The sequence below is a fragment of the Lycorma delicatula genome, chromosome 4 (assembly GCF_047948215.1).
Source record: "Lycorma delicatula isolate Av1 chromosome 4, ASM4794821v1, whole genome shotgun sequence".
NCBI lineage: Eukaryota > Metazoa > Arthropoda > Insecta > Hemiptera > Fulgoridae > Lycorma > Lycorma delicatula.
This window is the reverse complement of record NC_134458.1, coordinates 210,676,703-210,698,529: the sequence shown is the minus strand read 5'-3', so window position 1 is coordinate 210,698,529 and position 21,827 is coordinate 210,676,703. Positions and strand designations below refer to the sequence as shown.

General features: G+C 31.3%; 1 protein-coding gene across 3 annotated transcripts in view; it reads right to left on the bottom strand.

Annotated features, from left to right (window-relative positions):
* The window catches only part of LOC142324259 (zinc finger protein 511-like), a 120,614-nt gene that overhangs the window by 7,025 nt on the left and 91,762 nt on the right, over positions 1–21,827 (bottom strand). The window contains exons 1-4 of one of the 3 annotated variants that reach the window (XM_075365130.1): positions 21,444–21,765; positions 18,548–18,702; positions 7,308–7,512; positions 439–557 (exon numbers count right to left, since the gene is read on the bottom strand). In XM_075365130.1, the coding sequence (XP_075221245.1) occupies positions 439–557; positions 7,308–7,512; positions 18,548–18,702; positions 21,444–21,446 (482 nt within the window). In that variant the 5' untranslated portion in view covers positions 21,447–21,765. Of the gene's footprint in view, positions 1–438; positions 558–7,307; positions 7,513–18,547; positions 18,703–21,160; positions 21,766–21,827 lie in introns of those variants that run through there. The other 2 variants (XM_075365133.1, XM_075365129.1) reach the window with 2 other exon arrangements.

Sequence of the window (21,827 nt, the reverse complement as noted above, 5' to 3'; positions counted from 1 at the left end):
CTTTTTCTTTAATACTGTAAACTTGTGTACATTATAACCACTACTGAACTTGGCTAGAGCCAAAATAAATATTTGGGTAAAAATAAAATACTTTCAAAATAAAAAATAAAAATGATAATCATTATTTTGTTCTCAGTAGAGGGCATTTCTCAGTGGGAAAATTAATGCGATCATAAAAGTGGAAGATCAAATGTAACAAGTCAATATAACATGCAGGGTGCTGCACGCATCTCCTTTTAATTCACTTGAGCGATTCAAGTTCAAAAATTCTGAACATCAAATAATTTTAAGTACCAAAGTGCATGCTGAAGGGTTTGATTCAATCAGTATGTAATCCAGCATTGAACCATAACAGTAATAATATTCATTTAATAAAAGACTTGATTAATCATAATTATGCATACAGATTACAATTAATTACATATATTTATTACTCACTTGTTATGATTATCAAAGCGAAAGTCATGAGGAGGAAACTTATGTTCTTCAATACAATGTTGTCGACGATAATCAGGTGTCTTACTCAGATGATTACATGTTTCGATGAAACAACGATACTGAAACAATATAAAATGTATACAATAATTTAATTAAAATCGCAGATTTTATTATATAGCTGTTGTGTTATATAAGTGATAATTTAAGTTTTTTCTAAATTTTAAGTTTTTTAATAATTGATTGCTGTATTTATAGTATAGAATTGTATACCAATTGATGCAGGATCCCGTGAAAGTCAATTATTGGTGTTAGTTGTTTAAATTTACTTATCTGTTACTGTATTTTGTTGGTTAAGTTTTCAGTGAATACTGAATGAATTAGCGCAATGGTCAATATGTTAATGAATTTGAATTTAAAAAAAAATTAATTTAAAAAAAATATATACATATATATATATATATATATTCCAAAAGCATAAACAAAATTCAGCACAATCCACCAAAGTACAGAATCAATACGAGCTCTTACCTTATCTTTTTTTTTTCTTTTCTATATATCAGAAAACTGCTTGAGGAAATTCCTCATCATCAGTTGATTAAAATTAAAAATTAAGTACACATTAAAACTTAATAAAATAATTAACATTTATTATTACATATAAGACACTGCTTTGCTTGGCATTTCTACTGCTACCACACCATTCGGTCACCCTAAAGCATAAGACTGTCTGTGCCACAAACGGCTACTGAGCCTCGAAAAAGGTTAGCGACCAGTGTCCTAAATGCTTCTAGAGCTTACCTAACAGCGTGAGCGGACTAAGCGTAGTGCCATACACCACTGGCTTATGTGTCCCAACTGCTCACTTGTCATATATTTAGTAAAATGGGTAAGCGCACTGTCAACTACTAAAAATATATGTAACATCCATAAATTAAAATTTACTTTGTCAAGACAGCAATTCGCTGCCATGCCTATGTCACTGAATACCAGCAAGTACCTGTCCACCATATTTAAGTGCTTGGAGCCGTAATTGGCTGGTGGGTCAGCCATATATATATAAAGGTTAGCTTCCCATAGCAGTGCGTTAGGAGTCTTTCCCTTAAGTAAACTACTGATGTTGGTTGAACATAGCAACCACATCAAGAAACTCCACACGGTCCGACAATATGGCTCTCGCCACACTGATTCGCCAGTTGTGAGTGGCCAATTTTTCCCTTGATCTCTAAGTTCCAGGGTGGCCCAGTCTCTGGCTCCCTCAAGTGCAGGGCAGTCAAATATCAGGTTTTCATTTTGACTGGACCTGCCCACAAACGCACAGCTCATCAGCTGCCAGGCGAAACCGAAATAGATATTGGTTCAAATTAACATGGTTGGTGAGCACCTGGGTACCCATTGCCCTTAAAATCGAACTTGAGGCATACCATCTCCCCAGATCCTGTATAAAATTGTACAGGGATCTTCCCTAGTCGTGGTGTTCCATTCCAGCTGCCATGCTTCCATTCACGAGGCTCTGCAGCCTCTTCCACAGGCTGAGATGGACAACTGAACAAAATTTTGATCTGGTGCATTGTGATCACTATTCCGTTCTGGTATTGGCCTGGCCCAAAACTGCATTCCAAACACCTTGGCCTCCCGGCCTCTTTGCAATCTCCACACGGCTTTCTGAACTTTCACCACTAAATTGATTGGGAGAGCCTTTCCCAATATAGTGGTAGCCTCGTAGGAGGTTGGTTTGTTTTAACCAGTGCATACAATTAAGGCTCTGCGCTGGGCACTCCTTAAATTTTGAACAAGTGTTCTATTCATACCCAACCTAATACGCGCCCAAACAGGTGCTGTGTAACAGATCATGCTTTCGAAGACACCTTAGTACACCATGTAAATTTGACGGCCATACAACCCATAGTCCTTCTGAGCAATCCTCCTAAGTTTGTGCATCACTGAGATGCCGTTCGCTGCTACTTGCCTAATGTGGCTGCTAAACAGCAACTTCTCATAAAAAACACCTACGTACTTATGAACTCTCACTCGGCTGATTACACAGCCTTTATGCTTAATGTGGGGTTTTCGACTGTACGATAATTTGTCTGCACCCTTGAGAAGCATAAACTTAGTCTTGGGCAAAGAAATTTTAAATTTTGAATGTCCATCCAGCCCTCTGCGGTCGACAAGGCCGCTTGTGCTCGATCTTCCAGCTGCGGTCGTGAATTACCATGAACTAAAAGCAGACGGTCATTGGCGAAAGCCTGGGTTGTGACCCCTTCTGGGAATGTCAATCCATAAACCCATCAAATACCAGGTTCCATAGCAGGGGACTGAGAACGGAACCTTGCAGGTTTCCCCTGGTGATGGATTTTTCCTCAGCTAGGCCGACCTGCCATGCCGGACATACAGCCGGTAGGTGGGAAGGCCCATTTGAGTACCACAGGCACTCCCCTGGGTGGCGCAATACCAACCAGTCGGACCGGCCCAGGGGAGGAGAGTCAAAAAAATAAATAAATAAATAGCATCTCGAATCTGGAGCTCTTAGACCACCTCCATAAATGATCTCATAGGTTATAAGCCTATGATCACTCATACTGGTCTCGGGCCACAGTCCAACTACTTTTATTTCGCAGCAAGTTGCTTGTCACCAAAGTGACGATGTAACTTTCCCACAGTTTGGAAGAGAAAGTTGGCAGTTATTTTGCATCATTAATCAAGTAGAGGTTCCTGGCTTCCACGAACTGTTCGAAACCAGCGCCTCTGGGGTCAGTGAGTGGTAAACCCCAGGTGGGAGACTTGGCATTAGTGTCCAGTGCAATCTGCACTCTGGTGCCTGGGAGACTGTCCAGAATCCTGCCCAACTTCACCAGCAAGTCATCGATACTCCAACCAAGCTGGAAGTATCCTGACACTAGAACAACACATGACCCCTCGTGACTCGCATGATGAATTGCTCATTCAACCATTGGGGCATCCAAAAGATACCCAATAAATCTGAGCCAACCACGTCCGCAGAGAGCAGCCGTTCCCCACAAGAATGAATAACATCCACCCTGTGGGAGCCAACCACCATACCCCCAACCGTTTACGGCTCCTGGACCAAGAGGTCCTTGAGGTTGTACTCCTCAAGGGGTTTCATGGCTTCACTGGTGGCCACCCGGGCATGATGCAGATTCAACTGCCTCAAGCGCAAGCGTTCAGCATGGTGGAGTCTGTCCTCAAAGGCTTACCCCAATTCAGGCGCTGCCATAAGCTGTATTTTTCACAGCTCTCGCCCGAGCAAAAACATATGCCTGGCACTGCATACTCCCAATGTACAGCATCACTGAATTTTGTTTATCCTTTTGGAATTAATTAGTACAGAGGAAGATATGTACAAAAAAAGAATTTATTTTACTAAATTTATATATATGTTTATATAAGGAATTTTTTCCTGAAAGAATTTATAGAAAAGCTTAGAAAGTGAAGACAGTAGAAATCATTATGCATGAACAAAAAAATGGTGGGTCAGGAACTGGTGCTGCAGGCTAGGCCCTAAGCCTGGAGTTATAAATACTGCCAAGTTCCAACTGAGTAACAGTTTTCCATTCAGTGTGCAGTATATGCGAGAATGTGAGGGAGCATTCAGAGTGGGTGTAAAATAGCAAATGATTGAAGAGAGATCATAATATTTCAGTTTTTAACAATAATTATAAAATATAATTATGTTATTATTATTATATTATTTTACTGTTTATTCAGTTCTTTGTAAACAGGGGTCAAAATGAAACCATTCATTTATAAAGTGAATTACTGATTTTGATTGTTATCTTACTATAATGCATTATTAATTCTGTATGAGTTTGTATTAGTAACTATAGATGTACATTAAAATTGGAATTGTACTTTGCTATTTATAATTGACCTATTTTTGTTCATTATAAGTTTTTTTAAGAATAAATAAATTATATTAATAAACAACTTAATAGAATAATAAATAGAACAATTTTCCAGGGGAGAAATGTCTTTCAATCTTTAGACAATCTTCCATCTTGTTTCATAATTGCAACCAGCAGAAAGAGTAAAACTAAATTTAATTATTATAATATTTAGTATATAAAAAACGAAAAAAAATTTCTTATCACTTCAGCACGTTTTGGAAGTATATATCTCATGGCATATGACATATGAACATATGCATATGTGAAGAGGATGCAAGCCTCTCTTCCTTTTCTTATAGAATACTATTACTGCATTATTAATTTAAGTACTGTTTATTCTGTGATGTATAATAATTGACAATTAAGACTGAAGACTATCTAAGGACAAAAATATTCTTTTCTCATTTGGTAAGTTCTGTTTATTACTCAATGAGGCAGTTCATTTGATAATACATATATAATATACACATATTATACAGTTAATATAAACAAACAGTTAAATATATAAATAGAACAGTTAAATCAATCGTATAAATAAAACAATTAATATAAAGCTGAAATCATACAAATAAAAAGATATCTTTTAATTTGTAGTTATAAAGAATAACTCTATTATGAATTATACAAAATATACATCTTCAATCTGCTAATATATTTGGACACAATTTATCACAAATCTCATTAGAAATATAAATAATTTGAAAAGAATCCTAAACCCAGTATAAATATTACAAAAAATGTATCAATGATGCCAATACAAAGTCTATGCACTTCTCTACATATTGTCCTTATTGGCTAATCAACTTATGGTTGTATTAGATAGTTTTCATTAAATTAAAGGTGTTTGTTCATGATTTATAGAGTGCATTTTACAACAGTTAAGATGACATATTAATAAACAGTGAATCAACAATAAATTTTGCTTAAAACTTGACTTTAGGATTCCATGGAATAATGAAAGAATTTTACATGCTGTGCACAAGTTATTTTAAATAGTGCTCAATGTGACAACACTTTTGTAGCAGTCTATGAAGTTCTGTGTTTTGAGCATTTGGGGTTTGCCAAATAACAGGTGATAAAAATTAAAAATAAGATACTTCCTACTTGGGAAGTACCCTATTTAGGTACTTATCTCATTTTAGGGTACTTTTTGGTACCCTATTTGGGAAGTAGCAAAAGGGTACAGTATTTTGATAGGATCATATCATGACATTCTTATGAAAAAATTATTATTGCATCAGGTACCTGCAGTGATGTCCCACGATTTGTAATACAAGAACAAAGTTGCCATCTTTTAAGATCTTTTGAATCCATGTTATAACAATTGAAAACTTTAGAAAAAAAATTACAATACGTGATGAAACATTGATTTATGGATTCAAACTGGAAACAAGATTTCAATCTTCACAAAGTGTCTGAAAAAATTTAGAACTCAAAGAAAGGCTTGACAGGTCGAGTAAACGTCGTGAAGATGGATTTTTGTCATTAACTATGCTAATTGCTACACCAGGAATAAACTTTGGAATTACAAGGATTGTCTTGAAAATTAAGGAATTATCTCTCATGCAAGTGAAATATTCATCTGCCACCATGTTTACCTGTTATAACTCCAGCAGATATTTTTCTAAACCAAGATCCCTTTAAAAGTTGATAGTTTGAGATGGCTGAAGATTTATTTTATAGAAAATTCAGTCAAGAGCTATTTTATAGAACAGTATACCAGGACTGCTAACAGGAGTGGCAATGTAGCAGGAACAAACACATTGCCTCAGGTAAGTATTACTTTACCTACAAAAAGGTAGGTATAACTTTATACTGTCTGAAAAAAAAAAATTAAAATGTTTCAGGTCTATAACGCATTTGTACTATTAACATCCGTGCCCATAAACTTTCTACAAAACAAATTAAAAATATACTTATTAATGATGAAATGAAATTAATAAAAAAACACCTAAAGCATAATTTTAAGTATCACAACAAGTACATCAACTTTTACAAAATTATCCTCAATTCAGAAACAGCCATCCAAAAAACAAGATATGACCTAACATTACAAAATAAAAAATAGAATCCATAGATACAACTACAATATTAACAACCAAACTTTGAAGCTAATACACCTAAAAAATTATGATAACATATAGATAAATAAGTAAAATAAAACAATACGTAAAAGTTATCATCAACATTAACACATTAAGTAATAAAATATAGTTCTAGATTGAATTAACAAAACATAGAAATTACATAGAATCCAATAAAAATCACCAAATTGCAAATTAAAGACATCGTTAGCAAACCAACCAAACTCATCATTAAAGCACAAAAAGTAAAATTCATTCTGAAGCACCCACCACCCATCCTTCAAGTTTCTTTAAAAAAATTACTGAAATCCAATGTTATATGTTCCATTCTAAGTTACCAAAATGCCCTCAGCAACAAACTTGCCTAAAAGAAGTACATCATTGGAAAATATGTAAATTAAAACACATAAAAAATAAACCTTGAAAACAAGATAAAAATCTATACACACCATATTTTAATTTTAGCATGACTGGACATAAAAAAAACTTGTACATCAATATCCTACTAATGGAGAAACTCTTATTCCTAAAAACAAATAAACAAAACATTAAAAGAAAACATCTTAGAAATTATAAGATACAAAATTTCTTGATTTCACTACCACAAAATACTTTCTTTTTTTTGTAAAAAAAAATTTTTTTTTTTTTTTTTTTTACAATTTTACAATTTTTCTTACAGTCTAGTTCATTTAACATGACATACCTAATACTGGTTACAGATAAAGTTTAGCCTGGATACTGAAATGAAATCCAAATTGGGAGGTAATCCTAACATTATGTTCATAGGACATTCTGTCCTGTATTGTTAAAAAATGAGCTCTAAAAATAATTCAATAACTTATCAACAAACCAGGATATTAAAAAACCTGATAAAACATACCATAAAATTCCGTTCTGCTTGAGCTTCAAAAAACGAGTCGTGTATTTCAGAGAGATGTAAATCCAAAAGATGTGCTGAAGGCAGAGATTTTTTACATTGAGAACAGATAAAACGATGACAAGAATTGTAATGCATCTCAAATTCTGCCAAAGATGTAAGAATTAATTTACAAGTTGGAATACAACATGGGAAAGTCACAACTGATCTGGAAAAAATAAAGTGTACATGTATATAGATTTATACATACAAGGATTTGGTTAAATAAGTATAGATTATAATTAATCTATAATACAATAACTAATTTTTAAAAAAATCAATATATTCATACATAAATGGATTTCTAGTCAAAATACTGTAAACACAGTCTTTACAGCAGTCCCTCTGCTGCACAGAGTCCCTCACCAACTTATGTCAAGCAAGACAATAACTGATAAAGACCTCATTGGTGTTTTTTTTTTCATTTTTCTGAACTGTCTAGGCTTCCATTTTAAGTGTAAATATTGTTTCTTCTGGAACAAATTTTCAAGTCAATAGTGCAACTAACAAATCCACACCCAAAAAACTATATGAGGCTTCTGGGACAAGTATAACTGACAAGTTCAGTACAGCTAATACAAGGTCAAAGTCCAAAATTATCCTACAACTGTACAACTAACAATGGTCAAATTTATCACAACACCACTAACAGAAGTGTATTTGTTTTACTTTCACATTTTTATATACAGAGCGAGTCAAAAGTGTGGAAACCCCTTAACTTTAAAACTATTCCAGATAGAATACTGTAACTTTCAGGATAAGGTATGGGTAAACTACTTTACCTTTTGATGGGAAATAGAACTTCAACCTTTTCTCAGGAGGTGGCTCCCTCCTGCAATGTTTTCAAAGCACTACAACAACTGTTTGAGATATTTGCAATCTTTAATTAGAAATTCGGATCTAGTTATCAATTTGGAATATCTTTCAGTTGCTATTGCAGCCAAAATCGTAAACACAATCTATTGTAAAGCTTCTGCTTATATGTTTCACTTGCTTAGCGTGTTTAGTTAGTTGTTAGAGCTGTATATATAATATATAATAATTCACTTGCTTATATAACTAGCATTGTGTGATGTTTAGCCGCCATCAGTTGCTGTAGGAGGAACTGTAAATTTACATGTTTTCATTATATTCGCGCTACATTCAACATTTCACCAATAAGATATTATATAATATAAGTTGCTAGGAGTGATATAATCAAAGAAACAGCCTGTTTAATGTATCAGCTGTTTCTTTACTTTGATTTTAATTGAACTTAGTAGTTAGCAAGCAGCCCACTGGGCTGGTCTAGTGTGGCTGCTTGTCATTGTAAATCACCTGATTTCAAAGTAGAGAATTCTAAGGTTCAAATCCTAGCAAAGAGAGTTACTTTTATATGGATTTGAATACTAAATTGTAGATATCTGTGTTCTTTTGTGGTTGGGTTTCAATTAACCACACATCTAAGGAATGGTCAACCTGAGACTGTATAAGACTATACTTTATTTACAATCATACATATTCTCATTCATCCTCTGAAGTAATCACTGAAGTAATTCATCCTCAGCATGTAAAGACTGTTGTTTTTAAATGAGACAAAAAGTGTGGTACTAACACAAAGACGGTTTTTTTGTTTCCCTTTACCAACTTGATCACCCTCATTTGAAACAATACATATACCCCCTTTATGAAAATTTTAATAGTGATTGTTCAATATTGAGGGTAAGTGCAAATGGGCTGCTGATGTTTGTTCTCCACAGAATATCGAAGCTGTCAGAGCAGCATTGCTGAGGAGCCCAAGCAACTCAATGAGAAAAGCAGCAGCACAACTTGGGATCTCAAGGCGATCTGTGCCACGAATTTTAAAAACTGATTTGCATTTCTATCTGTAAAAAATAACAGTTTTGCCTAAATTAATGGTTGACAAGAAAACAAAGAATAGCACTGCTGAACAGTCTGTGTACCAAGATGTATTGTTAAACAATGTTTGATTTTCAGATGAGGCACATTTTCACATAGACAAGGTTGCAAAATGTGTATTTAGGGCTTTCAAAAATCCACACATGCTTCATGAAAAGGTGCATCATGCTCCAAGAACTACGGTACAGACCACTATCTCAAGTCATGGGGTAATAGGGTCATTCTTTTTTGGACAGTGAACATTACTAAACATGCTGTGTAATAATTTTGTTCCTCAGCTTGCAAAAAGGTTTCGATTATAAAACGAGTGGTTCATGCAGAATGGAGCCAGACCGCACATAGCTAATGTTGTACATTTTCTGGATGAAACTTCTAACGCAAATGTCATTTCAAACTGATTTCCTAATCGTTTTGCACGTGGACAGAATAGGCCACCGAACAGTACTGATTTGAATCCATATGATTATTTTCTTTGGGGATTTTTAAAGGAAAAGATTTTCCCTAAACATCCTCCTACACTGATGGAACTGTGAGAGCTGATCATTGAGGCATGCAATGTGATAACTGAGGATATGTGTCGTTCAGTTATTAACGATATAGGAGTTCATGCTGAAGAAGTTGCTAAGCTATGTGATGGTACTGTGATACCAAGTGGTGATACTGAACACGCGATAAGCAGAATTTCTGAGTATATAGTAAACACGTACTTTACTTTTCTGAATTGCAATTCAAATAAATATTTTCAAACAAAACCAAATATTCGATCATTTCATGTGCCACCCTGTACAGCAATAGGTAACTACATTTCTATAACACTGTTTATCCTTTTTTAAATTATGTTGAATTCTGAGGAAAAATGTCTTTAACGCTCATTGTTATTAAAAAGAAAGGCAAAACTTATGACTAATTAGTGACTATATTTATAAATCTATAAATGTAGTTTTAAAAACTACATTTATAAAAAAAAAGAAAATGTTGGTAAGAATTTAATTATTTTGAATTAAATAGTAACTATAAATTAAGTAATTTTAAATTACTTTTTTAATTAGTGAATTTCAAGTAATAATAAATCATAAAAATTATCTACAATGTTTTTCTTCTGTAGTTGAATAGTTTGGTTACTATTCCTGTCTTCTCAGCAAAAAACAGAAATATGTTGATGCTAAACATTAACACAAACTTTTAACATAACATATTTACTGCACCCTGCACTTTTGAATATCTGTTTTATACATACTAAAATTTTGTCTTCCTCTACAGTTTTTACCTTCTACTTGTTGTCCCTCCATCAAAATAATTAACCTGGATATTTTAATATATGGCCCAACAATTTTCCTCTATGAGATTCGGCCCTAAATTTCCTATTTATCTTGAGTTAATTTTGACTTTCATGGAACTAACAAACAACTACCAACATACTCCATCAATATATTTAAGGTAATGTTCAATGAAGAGATAATCAAGATACAGATAATATTTAATTGACAAATTACTTATGAAAGAAAGATTTTAAAAAGCCGAGTTAAATAAATGGTACTTAAAATAATTTATAAATATTCAAACTGTGTTTTTTTTAGTCATATGGAAAAATCAAATGTGTTTAGCAACCTAGTTTATAAATCATTTGGACCCGCAATTCCCAACATGTGAAATTTAAAAGCAGAATGTTTTACACAACATAAAAAGAAAACTTGATTATTTGTTATTGTATCGGTTTTAAAAGCTAACATTGCTTATTCCATAAGGATATCCTTTATTTGCTTATACACATAGAAAGTAATCAATCTTTATTTTTTTAGAAGCAGCTAATTATTCAAAAAATTAGGAACTTAGTTGTGTATTTTCCTATTTACATATTCATCTAAAATCAATGTTAATGATAAGATGTTATGTGTTATCTAAACTTGTAAAGGGTAAATATGTTTGGTAAAGTAGAAATTATATTCCAATTTTTTATTTACTGATTTTCTCACAAATTATACAATTTATAGGATAAGTGGTAATTACATTTCTATTTTTATTATATTATCTTTAAAGTAAAAAAAAGGTGTGAAAGAAGCCACAGTAACTATAAATAAATGAAATATTTAAGAAAATTAATTATAGACTAATAAAAAATTAATTTATATTTTAAATAACTAGCTAATAACAAAAAGTAAAAGTAAAACATACTTTATGAAATAAGAACTTCTTGATCAAGGTAACCCCTTTAATAATTATTTGGGTAATTTATTTTTGAAATTTATGTACTTTTTACTTCCTTGTACGAAGTATTGTATATATATGAAAAATTTTGGTTTTCAGGTTTTCAACGGAAATATCCATTCTGACCATCCCTAATCCATTTTGACTAGTTTTGGTGATGTGTGTACGTACGTACATATGTATCTTGCATAACTCAAAAACAATTAGTCATAGGATGTTGAAATTTTGGATTTAGGACGACTGTTGTACCATCTGGTTGTGAACCCCCTTTTTGATTGCAATCAACTGAACCAAAAAAGCCCAAAATCAAAGACTTTTTCTTAACTGCAGTAAGTCTTACTGAGAATTTTTTAATGATATATCATAAGTGGTACTTATTTTCATTGGTTCCAGTTATAGCCAAGTGAAATTTTAATTAATGAAATATTTGGATCTTAGAAGGGGAAGGCATGTGGTGCTCACATCAGATTTTTAATTCATATATATTAGGAAGCCCAGCTTTCCTGATAGCTCACAAGTTTGGTTTATTCTGCTACTCCAGATTGGAAAAGTTATTGCTATACAGAAACAGATTATGAAAGAGGGGAAAGTTAAAGGAAAGAACATTAACTTAAAAAGAGGCTACCTCTAGATCATGATAGTTCAATATCATACCTAACAACAATTTTGACACAAAATTATCATGATGATTTTGTCATTTTATCTTGTGAAAAGAGAAAACAAATTATATAATTGGCCTTCTAAAAAGGAATATTCTCTGCTAAGAACTATACTATACTTGAGTGTACTGCAGTAAGTTTTTTCTATTTAGCCTTTGGAACCACCGTAAGGTATTACTGAAGAGCATGAAGAGGATGATACGTATGAATGTGAATGAAGTGTAGTCTTGTACAGTCTCAGGTTGACCAATCCTGAGAAGTGTAGTTAATAGAAACCCAACCATCAAAGAACACCAGTATCCACAATCTAGTATTCAAATCCGTATAACTATGATTGAACCTTAGAACTCTTGACTTTTAAATCAGCTGATTTGCAATGACAAGTTAACCACAACCACTGTAGTATTCAATATTATTATTTGTTGATGACCAACACATCAGAATAAGGTTGGTGGAAGGACAATCTTCTTATCAATAATGTGGCACGCCATGAGATTTGTGTAGCTATAATATAAAAAAAAAATGATATTAAGAAATAAAAGGATCATTCAATAATTAAACAGACCAACATTTTTAGTGAAGGAAGTGCTTAATGCAGGCAATTGAAACTTTTGTTAAGTGTTAGTTGGCAACCTTGCGAAGAATGTTAGTAAGCTGTTTGATTAATATTTACGTAAACATAACCTCTAAATTCTTAGTTATGATGGCGTGACTGTTTAAAAAGTACTTTTGAAGAAGTGTTTGTGATTTTTACTTTCGGAAAGTGTACAATCAGAAATATTCTCTCGGATGAACAAACGACATGGCAGTAGTTGCATGAATGTGAGCTTTTATACGTGGGTGGAAAAGTTTAAAGTGGCCACAAAACCATGACCAATGACAATCGCTCTGAGCATCCTGGTAACAGTTTCAACCTCATATTGATTCATTTATCCAAGTAGACCGACAACTTGCACTTGAAGAAATTGCTGAAAAAATAGAGTAATTGTTGGCACAACTCATTCCATCATCAAAACAAACTGAACTTCTATAAGACTTGTGCAAGGTGGGTTCCCATCACAATGCTGAGAGATTTCACATTTGCACCGAACTCAGAAATAGTTTTAATAACGAAGGTACATTTTTGGACAGGATTTTAACCTGTGATGAAACTTTAATACATCATTTTGAGCTGGAATCAAAGTGTCAAAGCATGCAGTGGAAACACCCTGAATCACCTGTCTGTAAGAAATTCAAAATGCAATCATCAGAAGGTCATGTTAACCATCTTTTGAAGTGCCCATGGTCCGATTTTCAGTGATTATTTGGAGGAGCAAAGCACTATCAATGGCCTATACTACTTAGCCATGATTGAGAACAAAGCCAAGCCCACATTGAAGAGGAAAGGTGTGCTGCTTCTTTTTCAAGACAATGCTCAACCTCATATGACACTACTGATGCTGGAAACTATTGGCAAAGTGGATTGGGAGCTCCTACCTCATCCTCCTTACAGCCCTGACCTTGCCCTTTCAGATTTTTATCTGTTTGATCTGATCAAATAAGTTTAGCGGCATCCAGTACAATTACAATGAAGAGATACTGGCTTAGAGGTCAAGGTAAAGAATTTTCACTGAGGGGATAAGAACAGTTGTAAAAAGATGGGACAAGTGCAGAAGAGTTAGTGGGGATTATGTGGAAAAGTAGACAAAAAATGATATTTATTTATTAAACCATTTTTGCTGTACAGCTATTTGTCTGTTTAATTACTGAATGACCCCCATATATAATTACTCAGTGACAGTTTTAATAATAATCAATGAGAACCGTACTATTATTTCATAATGTGTTTACAGACTGAGATCATAGGAGATAAAATGAAGTTTTCATTAATTTTATATGGTACATAATTAATTTTAATGGTAATAAAATTTCACACAAACTGCGTAATTATGATTCATAGGTAATAAATAAATTGTTGAAAAATTAAAATATTGTTACAATTTTCCTTTCTGATACATTTACCTTTTTTCAGAATGAAAAATTAAGAACAAAGGAAAATTTAAGGAGATAGTAAAGAAATTGCTTAGGTCTTTAGGGATAAAAAAATGTTCATTAAATAACATCTGTCCCATGAGTGAAAAATGCAAGGAAAATATACTTTGTGATATACTTGTTCAAGAAAAAACAGGGATATTTTTAATCTTTTGTGTCCTTGATATTGACCAGGTTCATTAATGTGTGTGTGATTTAATATGGTTTGTTATTTATTTTTTTATTAAAACCAAGAAAATTGGTTATTATAACATGACTTTCATTCAGATAAAAATGACTGATGTAATAGTTGCACTGTATAACTAAAAACAGTGCACGCCTATAGGGGACATCACTACAGAAAAAAACATGCTACTTATTGTACCTCAAAGGTTGTGTGGAAATTGGCAAACAAATTTTTTAAACTTATGTGCATTATAAGTTCATGCTTAAGTGTTGATGACTAACGTATTCATATATTAAGTTATAGATTATCTATCTTGTCCATTAGCTAATTTGTCAAATTCATCTGTCAGAAGAATGTACAGTTATGATATTCATATAACCGATATAATTCAAAGTTTGTCATTAATTATAACTAACAATTTTTTTTTTTCTTAACTACAGGTATCTCCAAGCAATGGATACATTTTATTACCCCAATATTATACACTATTCAGAAGTTTTAGTTGTAAGATGTAGTAAAATAGAATTAGTTAACATACTGCATGGAAATTTCTTAATTGGCTGTACAAAAGCTCTAATTTACAGTGTATATTCAATCAAATCACATGCTGATGATTGGATTGTTAGTTACATCAGTAAAAGTCAAGGCGAGTTCATATTTATGGGGGATCGCAGTACTTTTAATGTTATCTTTTTAATATAGATTATTGTATTTTTTATAACTTGCAATTTCTTTCTGATTACAGTAATAACACAAAAATAATAATTTACATTCTGTATTCATAAATGAAATAAATTTAAGCTGCAATTAATTACAATAATTTAATTAAGTAAACGTTCTAACTAAAATGATAATAGTTCTGGGCATTATATTCAAAACCAATAGTAATAATTTGAACATATAGGCCTACGGAATTGCAAAAAGTTGGATATAGCTGTGGAATAATAAATATTTTATTTTTATATTAATTTACTAAATAATTAAACAATCAATACTACCTTCATACAGTCCTTAACCAGTTTCATCTGCAGTTTCTGTAGCACTATCATTTGTGATAGCCAACAACCCTCAATTTCTGAGCTTGACTCAGTCTCACTTCCACTGGATTAATTTCCAATTTGTCTTCACTATTTGATGTCTCATCATTGTCCATCCCTTTATTTATAATTGTGCTTTCAATGGCATCTTCCAATAATGCAAGTTTTCCAGTAAGAATCCATTATTTTCTAACTTTCAACACTGATCTTTTCCAGTCTTTAAAATGACAATTGCATCTAATGTAACAGCTCTCGGTTCTGTTAATGACATGTAGGACATATTGGGTGTCAAATTTTTTTTTCAACTAGGTTCCAAATAAATTCAATTGGGTTAGTTTGACAATTACTATAGGTTCTTTTTTTTGTTAGATCTGGGTGGCAGTTAATTTCTTTTGGAGCCATTCTTGAATGAGTTTTTTTAATGAATTGGATGATGGAGGTTTATTTTTGTTTACTATGGTAAGGTGTGTTATCTATAACGAAAATACAATTTGTCTGTAGTCCTGGGATAACTTGCTTTTCAATATATCTCAAAAACTTTTCATTGTTGCATCTCTTTATAGTAATAACTGCATGCCTATTTTAAACTTTTAATACATAATTACATGGCTCACACCATCTCTGTTCATCATAATATCATTACTTAAACGAAAACAATTGACATAAAAAATTTATACTATGATATATTTTTATCATGCTTCCTTGTTTTAAAGTAATACACTGACTAAGAAAACAATTGCTCTTATTACAGAATAACAAAGCAAAAGATAAAACTCATTATTTATACAAAAATAGCTGTAATTAGGCTGATAATTACACCTGATGTGAAACATCAGAAAAACTAATGTTTTATTATTATTGAAATTAAAAATGACATCAATTAATTCATTAATATGAAATTAATATAAATAAAGTCTAATAAATAATATAATGTTATGTAACACCATCATGATTTGCGTTTGCATCCATAAACAGACAATGTTGAAAACGGCAATCTAATCTCACACCAGAAGTTGCAATTACCTTACTAGTACTACTGGAACATGCCTGTATACAGCAGTAGTTCATAAACTCTCAAAATACACACCTCGCCTTGTCGATAGTACAGTTTTATTTATTCAAAACAAAAACATACTATTCTTTATAGTGTATTTTCATTAATATTTAATTTACTTTTATCATATTTTATTGTAAATCTTATTCTGCAGGTATATGGTATTTTTAAATATAATAAAGTGGATCAACATTTAGTCAGATTTATGATTACTAGATTTTAAAGTAATATTAATGAAAAACTGAATAAATAGATATTCATTTATTTACAAATAATTTACACAACTGATTATTTGTTACCACAATGGCTCGTTGCATAATGCATTATTGTAATTTTACGCTTTTCCTAGCCATTAAATAAATAAAAATTAAATTTAAAAAGGTAAAAGAAAATTATCTATGGTGATGCTTGCAAGTGTGAGTGTATGACCATTGGTGTGTGGATGTGCGCACCCCCCCTACACACGTTAGTACCCCGGTATTGTATATTGTAAAACTTTTTTTTCTAAAACGGGTCATTTTAATTTTCATTTTATTCCAATACAAAAGAAAATCACTACAAATATTAGTTATTAAAACTATTAACTCAAATACTGACAGTTTCCTTATCTTTGTGTGCACAATCCACAGTCCCTATTACTGTTGTGACAGCTGAAATTGTGACTGCCACAGAAACTTTGCTTCATTAATTTCTCTTGTAGTACAAGGGAAAGGGATTCTTTTATCTGAGATTTCAATAATTTGATCCATTACAAAGTTTACTGTGTCTTGCTGACAATGGTATGTTGAACATAGATGTTCTTAGATATGCCCCTCTGGAACCCAAGGTCACCTATGAACTGTAAGAATTCAATTTGCTGTGATTCTGTGAAAGAGCACAACTACATGTTTCATTTTTTTCTGGCAATAATTCAATTGTTAAAAAATTGATTTTCTCATTTCAAAATGGAGTAGAGTAATTTCTGCTTATCTACTTCCCTTCGTTAGCTGTACACTTTCCTGATATGTATATTAAAGAACATTGCTGCGGCTTGTACTAATAAAAAAACAAGCATACCTTTTGTGACACTTAAAAAAAATCTAGTTGTTACTAAAATTAAATAAAGTACATTATTTTTATTTACTGCTTTTTTAAATAGTTATTAGAAATCTGGAAAAAACCTATACTTTTTATTCACATCATCTATTACCAATGTGTTTATTTTTTTTTGAAACACATTGGTAATGGATGATGTGCAAACTTCTGAAAAAATAATTAAATCAAATAAATCTGAAACAATTATTTTTAATAATGACCGAGTATTAAAATTATTACCGAGTATTAAAACTTAAAATTATATAAATGAGAAATGCATGCCACAAAAAAATATTTTCTTATTGCAGACTTAAGTTTTCTTTGTGTGATGTTGATCCTGCCACAACATCAAATTAATTGATTTTACAGACATTTTCTTAAGAGGAAATTTAAAGGAACATTCTGGTACTCTACTTACTGATAAAAACTTAAAAAGGGTTAACTAAGAAAAAGTTCTTCAAATCTTACAGATTTTTTTCACCTACATTTACACATCATTTCTACAATATACAGTTGCAGTGAGGCTTTAGTTTAAAGAGTAATCCTACAATTAAGGGAAAATTTCAACTAAAAAACATTCAGTCTATTATATTGGTAATACACTGGCAAATAAATTAATTTAAAATGATTGAAAACTGGAGTTTTACAAAAAAATTTCATTTTATATATATATATATATATATATGCAACAAAAACAAATATTTCATGGTATATTTTTTATGTAATTTATTCTGGTGTACAATTAAATAAAAAATCACTGCTGCCTATTATTAGTAATCATCAGCCTATATTAGTAATATATTACCTATTATTAGTAGCAGCCTACCTAATTTTAATTACCTAATATAGCAGCCTAAAGGCTGCTATATTACTAATAATAGGTAATATCAGTAAAGCACTATGTAGAACATACTACAAAATTTATATCCCAAAATAATTTTAAAGCATTAAAATTTATACAAATTAAAGAAAATAGAAAAATATATTATCATACATACAATAAAAATCTACATTAATGGTTATTATAAATGCCAATAAATAAATAAATAAGAATAGAATGATATAAAGTTGCATAATACTTGGCTTTTTCATCTTCACCAAAGACAACGATTCCCTCCCGGTGTATCATTTTACACATTTTATCTCCAGCATTAAAAAATGTATCACTGGGAATTCTTCTACCTACTCCAACTTTCTTAAATATACTTTCTTCATTCATATTTTTAAAGAATTCCTGAAATGAGATAAAAAAAATTACTCAAAAAAAATTAATAGAAAACTATTTTCTTAATAACACTTCTGAAACTTCTGAAAGAAAATGCAACAGTACAAATTGTACTTAAAATGTTTAATTTTTTAACAATAAACCATATGATTTAAGCAATAAACATCACATGACAAAATTTTTACTGCCCTCATGATTGTTGTTCTCACAATCAGCAAAATCTATTTATTATTATTCTTTTTGTTAGGTAAACAAGTATTTAGAATGAGGTTAGGAAGTGTTTTGGATATGAATGATAATATCTTTCTACTTACCACATTGTTACATGTTAAATGTTTCATTAAATATGAATGTGTTAATATTTGATCCTTTTTTTGTATATGCTTATAAAATCAATTCTGTTTGTTGTCATTGTCAGTATTTTTGCGATTGAACATATGAGATGTTTGATAAATGTTGATTCTAAATTACTATGGAAGTGTTTTAAGCATAAATTGTGGCTTTGTTTGAACCTGCATTTCACTGAACTATAAATAACTGTGCAGTCAGATTTGATCTACAATGAAAGGCTGGTGGATATATGAAACTGTCCTATGGTGTTGTATAGAACAAATACACATAAAAAACCCTAAAAATTCTTGCACAAATATGCTGAGCTAAGATATGGTGACAATAGCATCTTTTATCAAGGAATCGCATGACAATAAATATAATCACAAACAGGAATGAAATGCACAACAAACTAAACTTTACATCTACATATAAACAATAAAAAAATAAGTTTTCGTGGTCAGGGGAAAAAACAATAAAAACAAACTTTCAAAATATACAGACATCAATATATAGAACATTGTTGATGTTGACATAGAACATTGTTGTCCAATGACATCAACAATGATGAAAAATATCATAAAAGAACATTTAATGGGCAAATTTCAAACAATCTTGCTTCACATAAACTTTTAGAAGTATACTTAACTAAGCACCTTAAGATGAAATATAAGTATATACGTGCTCAACACTATAACATACTTAGCACATGCAAATGCATATAAAATGCTCAATTATAATCATATACAAAATAATAAAAATGATATGCAAGAAAAAAAAATTACATTAAGGTGCATAAAATAGAATGTAAAGAAAGCATCACAAAAATGTTAAAAAATCTGGATACAATGCGACCTTCAAATAATAAAAAGAAAACAAGGTATTATGCAAAGAACATAGTAATTACCAAATACAATATACCTGAAATATATAAATTGAATACTCTAACTGTACAACATTCTTTTTTTTTTCCTGTTTACCCTCTGGTAACTACTGTTTAGATAATTCTTCAGAGGATAATAGGTATGAGTGTAAATGAAGTGTAGTCTTGTACATTCTCAGTTCAACCATTCCTGAGATGTGTGATTAATTGAAACCCAACCACCAAAGAACACCGGTATCCACGATCTAGTATTCAAATCCATGTAAAAATAACTGGCTTTACTAGGACTTGAACACTGTAACTCTCGACTTCCAAATCAGCTGATTTGGGAAGACGCGTTAACCACTAGACCAACCAGGTGGGTAACTGTACAGTGTTCTAAAATGATCAAACGAGACCTACATTTGAACACTGATATAATGAACATCTAAACCCTCAATAATATCAATCAACATTTTCCAACCATCTCATACACACAAATTCACCAACAAAAATAGCAACAGTGTTATATTGAATATAAAAATATACAGAAAAAAATTATCACATCTTAACACACAATTCAAAAGCACATAGTTCATTATACATTGAATAAACTAATGGAATTCAAATCTAATTTATTTTACAATTTCATTTTGGATACCTTTTTTTATAAAAGATTAAAAATTAATATACCTCAACATTTTTTTAAAAAAGCTGTAAAAAACTGTTAGCTTATGCTAGGGTGAGAACAGCAACACCAGTCACTAAAGATAGCCAAATGTTTTACTGAAACATTGTGATATAAGCTTTGAGAACATTACATACTAAATTGTATGATTTGTTTAGAAATATTATATTGTTAAACAATTTTTATCACAGACTATCACACACAAAAATATAGCATGTCATTTACTACCCTAACAAAACTGCAGTTTTGCATAAGCAGCACAAACAAAAATGCTAAATAATTTGTCACTTTATTTCTAAAGAATTCAATATATAAGCGGGAAATATGTTAGCGGCCAAGAGCTATAACAATTTCTAATTTACCAATGGTTAAATCATGAAAAACATCTTTAAAATGCATACAATTCTAGGCTGAAATAAAAATTTGAAACAGTATAGTTATAATAATGTTAATAAGCCATTAAACAGGAGTACTGAAAAATGTTTTCAAAATTAAATTTTTTAACGATTCATGAAAAACATGAATTAGCTACAATTTTTGACTAATTACAAAAAACAATATTTTCAAATCCGAAGAAAAATACTTACTTGTAATATGACGTTTAAAACAAAAAAGAAATGCGAGAAAGTGATCTCAAAACGTCAACTCATTCAACCACATTTTTAAAACTAGGTTACTTGCAACTCCTAGGCTATGATCTTAAAATCATCCTTATAAAAAGCCTACAGAGTAAACAATGGTTTCTAGCACAAAAATAAGTACCGGTGCCCGTACCCGTATATGTATTAAGTATTTTTGGATTAAACTCAACTTTTTTATAACTCATTCTTTTTTCAAAACAATTTTAATAAAAAATTTTCATTTACTAACCATTCATTAGTCAATAAATTCAGTATTGGTCGATTCTATTAGATTCACTTAGTTTAATTTTAAAAATGGTAGAGGTTGTAAACATATAGATCATAAATCTAATGATCATCATAAACAACTAAGATAAGAACTTTTATTGTTTCGTTATTACAAACTCTTCGACTGACACGAACTCCTCACACAAATATTTCCCCAATCAATTTTAAACGTTCTCAACAGAACGACTAAGCTTTAATAATTAGTTTGACAAAAAAACACTAAGTAGCGCTACATTCTATTACTTCCTAGTACGAAGTAAAGCAAGTATTATGAGCGAAAAGTGTCGGTTTTCAGATTTAACGAAAATATCCGTTTTTACAATCTCTGAATTCATTTTGACTAATT